The sequence below is a fragment of the Macrosteles quadrilineatus genome, unplaced genomic scaffold (assembly GCF_028750875.1).
Source record: "Macrosteles quadrilineatus isolate MER2022 unplaced genomic scaffold, UCM_ALF_1.0 Scaffold_2__2_contigs__length_208266976, whole genome shotgun sequence".
NCBI lineage: Eukaryota > Metazoa > Arthropoda > Insecta > Hemiptera > Cicadellidae > Macrosteles > Macrosteles quadrilineatus.
The window spans coordinates 52172746-52187104 of record NW_026542595.1 but is presented as its reverse complement, the minus strand read 5'-3'; the positions used below and the strand labels follow the sequence as shown (position 1 = coordinate 52187104).

The 14359-nt window shown below is 35.3% G+C and overlaps 1 protein-coding gene across 5 annotated transcripts; it reads right to left on the bottom strand.

Annotated features, from left to right (window-relative positions):
• Positions 1 to 6777: 6777 nt before the first annotated feature.
• LOC128988036 (uncharacterized) lies at positions 6778 to 14151 on the bottom strand. Of its 5 annotated transcripts, none has more exons than XR_008490317.1 (3): positions 13907 to 14151; positions 11693 to 11734; positions 6778 to 7127 (listed from the first exon to the last, which is right to left on the bottom strand). XR_008490317.1 is itself a non-coding variant. In XM_054409209.1 (2 exons), exon 1 carries the CDS (start codon positions 10860 to 10862, stop codon positions 8943 to 8945), a length of 1920 nt encoding a protein of 639 aa, XP_054265184.1. In that variant the 5' UTR covers positions 10863 to 10889; the 3' UTR covers positions 6778 to 7127; positions 8896 to 8942. The 5 variants fall into 5 exon arrangements, 1 of the variants encoding a protein (XP_054265184.1); XR_008490321.1 differs by having other exon boundaries at positions 11715 to 11734; XR_008490318.1 differs by lacking the exon at positions 13907 to 14151 and adding an exon at positions 13378 to 13438.
• Between the last annotated feature and the right edge of the window lie 208 nt (positions 14152 to 14359).

Below are 14359 nucleotides of genomic sequence, written 5' to 3'. Positions count from 1 at the left end.
AATCAGTAATGTAGCATGTCAGCGTAAATATATCAGTGGCAGATAATAAATATACCCCTGCCACAGCAAGTCTGCAGACTAAGCGAACGGATTTCCATTTACCTGGCTGGATTTCTACAAAAATATTCTCTGAAAATGGTCAGATTTTTTCCTGTTTAAATAACATTATTTTAATGAGTACCTAGGTTTGCCTGCTACATGGAAGGTAGGTGATGTGTGTATAAAGGTCCTGAAATGCTGTGAAAAGATCTTCATTTCAGCTATTAAGACCTAAGATCTTGAATCAGTACCAGTGTACTTTCTGTTTGGGGTCCTCAAAGCCCTATAATTCACAGTTTTCTCAATCAATATCTATTATCCTATACTCTGATACGAGCTATGTCTGTCTGTAATATATATGTCGAAATCCAGCAGAAGGATTTTGAATAAGTTGTGTATTATTCCAGATCGAAATGAAGTTTTAAAAGGTCTTATATGCCTCCAAAGTTGAAATAGGTAGTTCGAATAAATAAACGAAATAGCTGGTTGATGCAATAAGCAGATGTTTTTTTATTATTTGAAATATTTTTTACTTTCTCCCCCAACAACAAAACAATACTTTATCCATATACTATGGTATAGACCATAGTATATGGATAAAGACAAGTATTGTTTTCGTCAAAGTGTTTGAGTTTTGAGTGGATATATTCGTTTTGGGTCCCGGGGGACCCAAAAAAGTGGTTTTCGAAGTGATGTCTGTCTGTGTGTGTCTGTATCTGTATGTGTGGATGTGTACATAGCTACAGACTATACCTGTGGTCCGACTTTGATGAAATTTGATATGTAGGTACTAATCCGTGGTATTTCCAGGCGTTTATTTTCATTTTTTTTATATATGTTGATTGTTAATGTTGATTTCCCATAAAATAACGGGAAAATCTGATCTTTCCAAAAATGGTCCGAACGATTTTAATAAAAAATTTGTACGTTGTGGCGGTTGTGACTCTTTAAATTCTGAACAAAATTGTATAACTCCCATTCCTGTAAAAATTTTGGTTAAAAAGTTATTGTAAATTATGTTATTTTTTCATAAAATAAGAGAAAATAGTATTTTCCGAAAAATCTAGATTTGATTGAATTTAGTATGTGATAATCCTTATAATTCTTAATAACCCATTCCTGTAAAAACTACGGTTCAAAATCATTGTAACTTCTGTTATTTTCCCATAAAACCCATGAAAAACGGAAAATTGATTTTAAAAAAACCCACATTCGTGTAAAAATTACGGTTCAAAAGTTAATGCAATATGGTGATTTTACCTATTAATCGTAGTAACTCGTTGCTTACCCATGATAAAATGTGGTTGACAAGCTAATGGGACAAAGCATGTGTCAGATTGCTGATGCATCTACCATTCCCCCTTCCAGTTGTTCTATTGACTGATTTGATATGTTGTAGTCTATATTTCTGTCTTATCTATATATATTAGCCCAAGTGAGTATTAAGAATAGTAAATATGTGCATGAGAGGTTGACTTAATTCTAAAGTGCAAGTAAAAGCCAAGATATAAGGTGGGTGATAGCGTGAGAATTTCCAAGTATAACCATGTATTTAGTAAAGGATATACCCCGAACTGGACAGGGGAGCTATTTACAATAGCAGAAGTCAAGAATACAAATCCTGTGACTTATATTTTAAAAGATGAAAATGGCAATATAATCAAGGGAGGATTCTATACAGAGGAGTTGTTAAAGACCAAGTATAAAGACGTGTATTTGGTAGAGAAGGTGATTAGGAGGAAGGATGATTTGTTGTATGTCAAATGGGAAATGGCTTGGACTCCCAAGTAGCCAGAATTCATGGATTTCCGCAAAGGATGTTGAGAAGCAAGCCTAAGGGAGCACGCAGCCAGGAGCGCGCCCGAGTTTGCGTGCAAATCACGCTCGATTATGAGAATATACATGTGAATGGGTGTGGATTTGAATTTGTAATGGAGTTGTACATTTGTATGGGCTTGTATAGGCCGAGAGCAAGTTTAAGAGGCATATCCTAAAAGACAAAGGAATGGCAATATTAAACAGCTCGTATGGCTAATATATATAGATAAGACAGAAATATAGACTACAACATATCAAATCAGTCAATAGAACAACTGGAAGGGGGAATGGTGGATGTACTAGCAATTAGGCATGGGGCGAGGGAGTTGCCCCAAAAACCTCGCGCCTCAAAAAATGGCGGTGACAACATATACTACTACACACCGCTGGAGATGAGAAGCGTGGGGAGCACGCCCGAGTTCTGGTGCAAATCTCACATGATTTTGAAAATATATGTTGATTTTTAATGTTAATGGAGTTGTATAGTAGTATAGGGGATCTATAGGCAAAGATCAGGATTTTTTGGTTTTGATGGATAAAAATGATCCCCATGTTATTCTTATGGGAAATAACTCCTAAAGAGGCGTCATACCGGCATATTGCCACTTCTGGATTTAGAAAATGCATGCTTTCAACACGGACTGTGTTGCGTGCTCACGTGGTGGTAGGTATTTATACACCTAATGAATAAAAAAAAAAAAAAAAAACTGATTATCCACTGGCTATTAAGTAAAATATTCTATCCATTTAAAATAATAGTTCTTAAGCGCAGCAACGCGCGCCGGGTAACTGCTAGTCCTCAATAAGAATAACATGGGAGTTTTAAATTTACAAATTTAATTAATTTAATTTCTTTATTTACCTGTCGCAATGCAGAGCCCGACCTCTTCATCCATGCCGCACTCCCTGGCCAAGGAAGTGGCTGGCTTCTCACGACCCACTGAGAATACCCTCGGCAGTGCAGAGCACACAACCGCTGCAACACAACTGGGGGTGGGGGCACTCCCAGTGAGAGCGTCTATCACTCTTTTAGTCGCCTCTTAGGACAATCCCGAGAAGGCTGCGGTCCTATTCTAGCCCGGTACCGAACGGGGAGGAATTTATATGGACTATTTGATTTGATCGATAGATTAGGCTACTTCCTTTTAGTGCGTTTGTCCTCCTCGTGGATCAGCTGAAGAATTGTGTAATGTTTTCCTCAGCTTTTTTAGAGATAGGCTAATCATATAATTTGAGTAGTTTTATTTCAGAGTGAGAGTACTCTTAATTTCGAGTAAATTTTAATCTTACTGATCAGAACTACCATTATGAAATAGGTACTATCATTCCAAGCTCTTACAATTCCAGACTAATGAAAACCCTACGAGCATCACAATCGAGTTAGAATTTATATATTATATAATATATATAATAATATTATATATTATATAATATTTTAGAATATAGTGCAAGAAGTATAAGTGTTATTATTTTGGTTAGATCCTAAACGGTTAGGGGTTCTAGCTAAACTATCTCCAAAAAGGCAACCAAAAATTATATGATTGTAAAGTTGCATGGTGAAAAATACACTTAGCTAAGCATGCTTCTTGTTCCTTTGTGGCTAAGTCAAGATGAAGAGGAAAGAGGAGAGGAGAGCGGTGCGCCACACGGAAGATTTCTAAGGTGCCGTTTGACGTCACTAACTGCTTGCGTCACCGTTCCACGCCGACACCGATTCGGAGTCGGCGCGAGCGTCGAGCTTGAGTCGAGTCTTGAGTCGGATCGGAACTCGCAACTCGGACGGAACCAGTGGAGAACTGACTGGAAAGTTTTGCACGTTCGTTGTTGTAAAATTAAGTCCATTTAATACGTTCTCTATTGTCATTCAGATCAATAGTTGAGTATTTTTAATAACACAAGGAAGAATACATGAAACGTCAATTAGATGCCATAATATCAAATTAGATTTAGCCTACAATAAATAAATAATCCTCCTGCAAGTTAAAATTGCAGCAAACCTGCAGACTCCATTTGCCTTGATTTTTACTTAAAATTGTCAGACTTATTTCCTATTAAAATAACATCAGCCTAATTCATTGTAATTAGTGAGTAGTTAGATTTGCTGCTACAGGGAAGGTATTGAGGTGTTTTTTTTATATTAAAATGTTGATATAGGCTAGTATGAAATAAACAATAAATTGACAAAAATGTAATAAGAACAAACAAACTAGGCCTACAACTTAAATTATATTCTCTATAAGAATAACATGGAAGTTTTAATTTCTACAGTTTTTTAAAATTATCTTTGTACGCTCCAATATACAAAATTAATTATTTTTTTAAGCTATACAAAATGGTTTGGAAAGAAATAATGAATTTTTTTGCGTTTAGGCTAAAAAATGGAAAAACCAAACCAATTTTTACTGTATAAAACCCCATTCCCATAGTCCCCTCATGTTGGTGTAGGTTTACATGTTTGTACCAAATTCAATCAAAATGGGATTTTGGCTTGATAGTCATCGCACTAACGGGCACACATATATATGAATTTTACGTAAATCGGTCCTGGGTCTTACCATGAGACCTGTGACGGTAATAGCTTATTCCCTATAAGAGAAATTTGCTAAACGGTTTAACGAAAATTTTACTTCAAGATAATACACTAACATCATTGAAGCAAGCATCTAATTATACTTAAATGTTCCAATAACATCTTAACAATTTCTTATCAAGATTTCATTGTTCCATCAGTTCACCTACAAATTTCAAATTAGGCTCTCTAAGTTTTAGCTAGAATCCCCATCGTTCTTTGCTATAAAGTCACTATAGGCTAGTGGTGGGAATCACCGAATGAAAATAACCGAATCAATCGGTTATTGATGCTGAATAGACTAATTCGGTTATTTTATCCTGGTTCGGTTAAATTAGTCTTACCGAGCGATTCGGTGATTTAGTTATTCAGTTTGTCACATCATCAGGAAACTAAAATTTATTCGGCGATTCGTTCAACTAAAAATCACGGATTGACGCTAAAAGACTAAATGGCATTCAGTTTCCCATAAGATAAAAATTACCGGTAGTTGTGCTTTGTGACAGTGAATAATGAGTAAAATTGATTCGGTGATTCATTCAACTAAAAATAACTGATTGATTATTCGGTCATGGAAACCATTCGGTTATCCCATCTAAGAGTAACTAAAAATTATTTAGATCATGCAGTTGTAAACATAGGCCTACCTGGGTTTCTGGATTGAGAAATAAAAATATCTAAGTTAACCATCAAATTATTACCAGCGAATCAGCCTCAACCACTCTGATTTTTATATTGGACGGTCGTTGACATAAAGCAAAGGCAGGACCCATGACGTCACACTAGTGGATAGATTCATGGATAAATTCATTGCCATATCCCATGTTTTAGGTAAATAAGCTGGCTGTTTGTCAGATTTTAATGGTAAGATTTTAGTACAACTATCCACCACTGAAAGCCTACATATTTCATGAGCAAGTTGAATCGTCAACCTTTTTAAACTTACTTGATACTTGTGTGCTGGACAATGTCGGATAGACTGCGTTATTATATATACGTTTAAAAATAAACACTACTATTTACATACATATAAACTTAATCAGGCTGTGGCGGTAAATAAAACGTGTTCCCCATTTTTTAAGGAAGGGCTTTTATATAACTTTTAGGGGCTCTTCACCCGAGTACAGTGGCCTATCTACCAAGCTATTTCTGATGGCTGCTTTAAAAGAGGTGATGTTCATGTCCCGCACCTTATCCAGGTTATCACCTTATACCTTAAACTAAACAATTAAAAAAACTTTCAAGCAACAGCTATGTCCTTGGTTGCCTTCTTCTTATAGTTGTCTGCAACATTGTTAAGATAAGAAACATTTATGTTGCTGCTTCTGTTGTAATTCTATTTGTCAACATCAAAAGCCTATGCCTATCACTCTATTACATACCAGATTGACTCAAAAGGAAATAAAAACAAAATTGTGCAAACATCTCTTTTGATACCTTTGAATTGGAGGAAGAGGAGCTTTTTTGGTTAAAAAAAATTTACATTATGGGACGGTTGGTGACGTCCTTTGGATATTAATAGGCAAGCACCGTGGATGCGATACTCCCTGGTGTGGATTAACATCCGCACGAGTGAGTACTACGACTATCCGCAGTACTATCCTGATAATTACGCCAATTTGTATATACCAAGGCAAAAATTTGGTTCGGATTCCACTATAAACTGTAGGCCGTCCCTTAGTTGCCATTAGCTGTATGGGCTATTAGTTAATAGCTGTGTCTAAGAATGTCGGCCTTAAGTCACTAACAAGACTACAAGATTGTGTCAATCATTCTACACTCATCTCCATTCATACTTGGCTAAAAATACCTATTTTGTATGTTCACAATTTCATTGAAAAGTATAAAAACTATAAAGTATTTCCCTTCTTTAGAGAGCTCAAGAATTTCATATTTTGGTAGAAAAGAGATAAAAAACATTCTATCATAAATGAGCTTATCTTGTGATTTTCTAAATCCTTTTTGCATTCTAACACAGGTACCAATTTTCTGCTTAAAGAATTTGATTTAAAAACTGATTCGAGGCAAGAATAATTAAACTCAGTACCAGATTAAATTACTTTCGATTGAGAGCAAGTGATGTAAGGTTCAAATTCAGTATTTCTTTAGTAACCAGTTGACAAAAATATCAAACTGGGAATGAAAACATCTTCTAAACTTGAAAAGTTTATTATAGTATTATTATCATGTCAATTCTGAAGTAAATATAATTAAGTAATTAAATACAAACATTAGATGGAGTCACACACAAAGCTTGGCTTTGGGCCTCAACATCAGTAAATTCGGCCCTAAATTGGACTGGATCGCAATATGATACCTTTTCAAGGAAAAAATAAACACAAGTATAGCAGTCCTTTATACTACAGTTAGTTTATAATTCAAAAACATGAATTAATAGAATACACAACATGTGCATTATAAATTATACATACATATAACTTCCAGTAAATTACCATACTATTGCAGTGTCAAATTGTACATCCTTTAACCAAGAAGTATAACTCAAGAACTGAATTATGGTGAAATTACAAATAAAAGGATTAATTTTTTTATGAAGCGCATGATATGATGAACCTCTTCATTGCGGCTAAAACCCGCCAAAAAGGAAAAGCTATCTACCACGTCGTAGTTACAATTTCAGTGGAACCAAGCATAATCCAAGTATCCAAGCATATGTGTCAAACGAAAATTAGGCCATGACCTGAAACAAAAAAGAATTAATAGTTCCCTTGTCAGACATATACATCTTTAATGATTTTATATACATTTCAGTAAAAACTGAGAAAAAATATTCTTTAACACATTGACTACCAGCAGGCACAGTGACCTGTAGCTTGGGAGGGAACATGTTAAGTGTAGCAAATTGACTGACTGACTGACTTCGCTCATATTAGCCTACACAACAGACATGTTCAAAATCAAAATTTTATTAGGCCATTCAACATGCAAGTAATTAGGCTAGGTCAAAAATTTACAAATAATAATCCTCTTTGGCACTCTTGATGTACACTAATCAGTCCAAGTTAATAATACCCCCGCCGCAGCAAACCTGCAGACTAAGCGAATTTCAACTTGTCTGATAACGTTTGTACAAAAAGTTTCCATAAATAAGACACATTTATCCCCTAGATTTAATGAGTGCTTAGGTTTGCTGCTACTGGGAAGGTAAAAAGTGTTTTTTGACCACACGTCATTATTATAGGATGAAAGAAATAAATTTGCCAAATTTTATAACATATATCCATAAACAAGTAAACTACAACAGTTTAATTTTATTCCATAAGAATAACATGGAAATTAATTTGATCTAATGGTGTTTTTTGGCCTCTGGGACCTCAAAACAAAAAAGTAAATCGGTCCCGGGTCCAGGTCTTACCATGAGTACTACGGTAATAGCTTATTCCCTATATGGGAAATTCGCTAAAAAAGAAATCATGCACAAACACCATGCAGAAAAACATTAAAACATATCAAAAAATAAGAAAAAAAAAAAATTGATACCTAACATGCAAGAACAGGCTGCTATATAATTACTTTATACAAGTCCAATTATCATCAGTGAGAAATCAGTTTCATTATACTGTACTCACTCAGGCTATAGCCTAGAAAGGATTTTCTAGAAGCCAGGTTTTAACAATTTAACAATTTTTGGACTTGGCAGCCGTCCAGTAGGCTACTTTGTCAACCCTGCATCTAGATAGGTACATGCAGATTGCCACAATATCTAGTGGAATAGTTGAACACATCTGAGCTGTGAGTATAAACATGCTCAATTGATGTAATCGCTAAAAGACACTGAAATAAAAATACATTACATACAGTCAAAATCTGGCAAGCCTTAAATATCTGGCAGACAAGAGTATGGTATTACAAAGCCTTTATCATTTTGTTGCCATAAGTATAGTATTACTGTATGACTGTATCAGCCCTGAACTTGTTAAAGATAAGTTATATTGTCACCTAACTAAAGGACTGTTCTTAAAATTACATTAAAAAACACAGGACATGTTTGCTTACAAAATGAAAATAATTAAGGCCTAATTTACAAACAAATCAAGGATATTATAGGCCAATTAGGATTTTTGCGGACATTTGCCATCACAATGTAGTAAAAACAGAGTGTAGTACGGTAAATTTTGTTTCTACTAATCCTTTATGGCAAATGCAAATGTCCACGAAAATCTAGGTTGCCATTTCTTAATGTTGGCCTATAATTAAAAATTATTTTATCTACGACCAGACTAATAATGATATTGCAAGTAAGATCACAAAGAACATTACAAAACCAAAAACAAACCAGTTAGGTAATGTTAACATTACATTACGGGGGTCACTTTACATTATTGGATCTAGACCAATGAGAGCTCGGCATTTGACAGATGTGTCCATATAAATTATTCAGGATATTAGGCCTACTGTGTTATGTCACAATTAGTAAGTATATTTAAATTAGTAATTCGTCAACTTACCCTTAAACTTAGCTTCAACCCTCAAAATCTTCTTGGGGACAATGGGACTAGGGCAAAAAATCAAGAAGATTTTTTATGACAGTTTCTTTCTTCTCTTTACAGTCTGCAGGTTTCCTTTTCCTTTTACTAACTGGCCTCTTAAATGATAAAAGTTGGGATACTTGGGTCTTGAGTTTCTCTTGCGAATTGAACTTAACCGCAGCTTTCATCTCATTTACGTTTACAAGTTGACTTTTACCATCCGACATCTGAATGTGATTAACTAAGTTGGTCAGTGTATAATTTACATGCCTCAATGTTTGTTCACTGACTTTATTGTCTATTGCAGACATCTGGAACTGTGAAAGAGTAGATAAGTTCTGCTCTATTTTGGCCAGTAGAGAGCTTGACTTCCTAGCAGCCATGTTCTCAGTAGTTGACCTTTTATCTAGATCAGCCTGATCTTCAATTGGTTGAAGACTCTCTTCAAAGCTACAAAAAGTTGTGGAGAAGGCTTTTCCTCTACGAAGATAGGAATGCAATTTGTGTATATGTTTGCACAGTGAATGCTGGTCAGGGCAAGTACAAGTATATAAATGTGAGCAGAGGCCATCACACTGTACTTGAGTGCACTTGACAAAACAGTAGTCTTCATAGCATGTATTACTGTAACATACTATCACATACACTTCGCTTTCTTTTGTCTGGGATTTTATTTCCCATGTATTGGCCAAGATTTCCACCAAGGCTTCATCAGGTATAGCCAGTGACTTCTGGTGGCGTTCCCCAATATGTTGAGGGATTGGTGAAAATCCCACCAAAGCTTCTCGTTGGCGGTTACAATGGTCTTCCCATTCTAGGTTGCGCAGCATTGTTATGAGGTCATCCAACCTTTTGTTAACTCTCCTTTTGAGGTACATTTTTTTAAACTTATTATGGAAGGACTCTACATGACCTGTTGTGTTTACCTGAGCATGGGGGAAGTTCCGGTGGCACATTGCCCATTTTTCTGTTCGGTTCAGATAGTGCTGTCTGAAATAAGTTATGAACTTTGCAGTTTTATCTTTTTCTTCGTACTTTTTTAAGAACCCTTCACACAAATCTTCAAACATATTGAGGTCTTCAATGTTCATTAGAACTCTTATTTCACTAAATACATCCTCAAACAGATCTTTAGGGACTTTGGTTCTTACATTATCCTTTAAGTTTTTAATTACATGCCAACGGCATAGTAGGTGGCGCATAGGAGAAGAAAAACCTGCTTCAATGCCATTGATAATGGCACTGTCATCATCAGTAATGACACAATTGATGCGACTTGGATCTTCAATTCTTTCACTAAGACCCTTAAAGAAAAATTTTAGTGTGGCAGCATCTGATTTGTTTGTAACCAAATGGGCTACTGGCCAGCCTCTTCTGTTGTCATCAACTACCATGCATGTCAGCAACTTATAGGAATACTGGTTGGTTCCATGAGTTTCGTCTACGATTAAAATTTTGTTGCAATGGTCTTTCATCAACTGTAATTGTCTGGGAGTTTGGAAGCCAAACATGAAAATTTCCATTGAGTAAGGGAGGTTGTTGACATCTTCTGGGCCATACACCACATCTGCTCCATAAGGCTTATAAATGACGACCGAGTTTTCTTTAGATACCATTTCACTGGCCATTAAGTAGACAGATTTTGCGTCATCTTCATGGAGTCTTTGTGCCATCCGTTGCCTTCGTGCTCTCTCCCTGATTCTTTTCTTGGTGAGAATGTTCACTTTTTGTGTCTGCACATCTCTACTCTTGTCAATATTTATGTTTTTGACTTTATTAAAGATCTTGGAAGGAGAAACTTCTTCTCCTAGCTGACAATTTATAAATGAGCTTAAATCTTGAGGTAAGGGATGGTGAAGGTAGTCCTGGGGACTGCACACGTGGCTATGTGTCGGATGATAAATTACACTAACTAGATCCGTTAAATTATTCCTGCAAACCTTCATCTGGGCAATGCAAAAGTGTCCAATCTTTACTCTTCCTTTTGAGTTTCTCCTACTTGTTTTCCTAGGGGTGTGGACTTTGGCTGCCCCATCATGCTGGCAGTAAAAAGTTGTTGTGAACCCCGATAGGCAATTTTTTTTGCTAAAAAAAGAAAAAGTTCTTTCTTCTTCATTGTCTTTCCATTTTAAAAATTCTTCTTCACTGCTAAACTCAAGTTTAATTGGGGGCTTTACTTTTATTAGGTCACTATGAGCAGTTTGAAGATGTTCAATTAATCTTAGTTTATGAAAAAATTGTTTGTTACATTCTGGGATCATACAAGGAGTTTTCAGTTTTTTTGAAGGTTCTTCCTTGTTTTCGACATTTGAACAAGATGTAACGTGAACTTTTAAATTATCTTTTCGACTGAAGGTCACTAGGCAGATGGGACATGAAAATTTATTTTCAGTTCTATTTATATTGTTCTTGCAAATCTTTTCATGGCGATTACAACTTTTCTTCTGAGAAAAGTGTTTACTACAAAAACTACACTTAACTTTTCCTTCATTTTGAATTTCAATAGACTTGTCAATAGCATCCATTGTTGAATATGATATACGTAGCACGTCAAAAAATAACAAATTAACAACGATCCTCTTGGGTCATCTTGACTTACAATACAGTCCAAGTAAATAAAAAGAAAAACATGCACAAACACCATGCAGAAAACACTAAATACCATGCAGAAAAAAGATAAATACTGAACAGAAGAAAGAAGTACATGCAAGAACCGCCATACAACCACTTAATTCAAGCCCAAGTCTCAAGTTAGACAATAGAAATCTCTTCGAACCTCAGTTGGTGGCATCAGGCACGTATCTTGGATACTCAGACCCTGCAAAAAACATATGATATTAATAGTTAGGCTACATACAGTAATAATATATTTACAATATATTATGTTGTTAAAGACAAAATATCCTTAACAAGACATTATTTATTGGAATTGTAACGCCGGTAACATGTCCCCAGTACGGTCTTGGTTCACTCAAAAAAACTTATGTATAACGCCTTTAAATTTGTTCTCCACACTGTAGCACCAGTTCCATGTCAGTTGTGAGTGGGATGCCAGTGAGTCCGCTGTGCGTGTGCTCAGAATTCATCTAACTTACTTAGGCTACTGATAAGTAATAATTTATAAAATACTTGAATAAACAAGTGTTTATGTTTTTATACTGTAGCATCGGTCGCGAAAAGTAAAACCACAATGATAAACAGTCAAATGTTGATATTGCTTCAATAAAATATAAAATATGCTGGTAGACAGGTTTTCAAGAAACCATTATGATGATCCTGGCATTTTTTTTCCGTACAGTAAATAATAATTTTTCATCATGATGTAGCGCTGGTCAAATAACAAGCGACTGGCCCTACTATATTGGCGCATCCATATACTCAATATGCGAGACAGATCTTGCAAATATGCATAGTAATTTGTCTAACTTGCTTGCATTAGCAATAAAAAAAGTTTCAAAAAAATATTTTTGGCCTACTAAAAATAGGCCTTTTTTTATTTCAGTTTGTAAATTCAACCAACAATGTTTTCACCCACTAATTTAATTTTAAAATTAAATACGTATGTCTAAGTGGTCTTCAATTTGAATATCTTTTGGAGACAAATGAAGTATGGTATTCTAGTTAGGATAAGAAATCAGAAATCTTTTAGTTAAGAAAAACTGTACAGTATTAGTTTCCCATCACAATAGCCTGACCACTCTTGATCCAATATACGCCTAAGCCTACAGTAGGCCTACCTACTTATTATCTGAGGAAAATGATGAATGCTGATTGATAGGCCTACTGATATCCTGCAACCACACATAAATTGAATTAAAGCTTAAGACTACATACAACATGAACAGTTTCGTAGATATGCCTAAATACAGTAAACAATCAATTTAAACCTAACATAAATAAGATAAAGTCAGTCTTATTAAATTTACCCATGTCAGTTAATAGGTCGGTACAAAAAAAACCAGTAGCTTTTAAGGTCCGTGAAGTTAGCGTATCCACTTTGGTTCATAAGTTAGGAATTGTTAGTTCTAGATAGTTCCCCAATATTTTTATTACACTAGTCCTCATTAAATAAATAAGTTAATTTAACTTATAATAGATGATAATAAATGAGTACGCTAACTTAACTTCATACTTCCAGTTTCTAGCGCAGAACGTTTTATGATGAAAAATGCCTAAGTTACATCTAAATAGCAATCGCTCCATTCTTTGTTTCCTGTTCTTTGTTAACTCTCCAATATTGTTGATAACTTAAATAACTTAGTTCTCCAAAAATAAAAAGGGGAAAGGTAGCGTAGTCACATAGGCTAACTTTTTTTACATTAAGTTAATGCGGCCTACTGTAAATGAGGGAGGTTAAGGAGTGTGCCTCAGATGAAGAAGTAAGTTACAGTTAGCTTTCGCCTAGCCTATTCCTTTCCATTTTAAGCTAAGACTGAATACTTAGGTACTTAACTTACTTACTTGAATACCGTACTCGAGTTCTTCATCTTTGACAGAACTAGTCTGATGGATTGCGTTTAAATAATAATTAATAGGTAATAAAAAACTATGTAGAAGCCTACATTATTGTACAGTACCCAGGCCGGGTACAGTTTCTTAACTGGGCTATGCTAATATCGATTGGAACTATCGAATTGAAATATTGATGAATAATCGATATTTCAAAACACAGTATATCTATTATAAAATTAATCTATCATAACCTAACCAACCAAACTTGTTGATGGTGAAAAAATCGCATGAAAACTTACTGATCGAATCGATTGTTTCAATCGATATTAGCGTAGCCCAGTTAAGAAACTGTACCCCTTAGGCCTAATTACTGAGTCACCCTTAAACTTTTACTTGGCCGTTTACTAATTTGCAATTTAATAATTGACAAGGAAATGTCAATAATTAAACTAAGTTTAGTTTAATTATTACATCAAACTTTACTGAAACAGAGCACTAATTTCTTACGCTTGGCTTCTTCTAAATAATAGGTACTTACCACTAAGGAAGGAAGGATGAAGGATTTTACTCGCCGGTGTGGCAAACGCAAACACAAACACAATGGCTTAGAAAGAAAAGCTACTTTAACTGTAGGAAGATTATAAAATACTTGAATAAACAGGTGTTTATGTTTTTATACTGTAGCATCGGTCGCGAAAAGTAAAGCCACAATGATAAACAGTCAAATGTAGGTAAGGTAGCTGTCAGTCAGAGTCAAGTCAAACTGTGTCTCGTCTCGGAGGAGTCGCTATTGGAGTCGCTCGCTAATAGCGACTCCTAACGTCTCGGTCTCGTTCTTGTTCTTCTGCCTCTTCCGACGCAGCAGTTAGTGACGTCAGCAAATAGTGACGTCAAACGGCACCTTAGAAATCTACCGTGTGGCGCACCGAGAGGAGAGGAGAGAGAAGAGAAGAGAAGACTGCAAAATCCAAGATGAAAATAAATAATGATT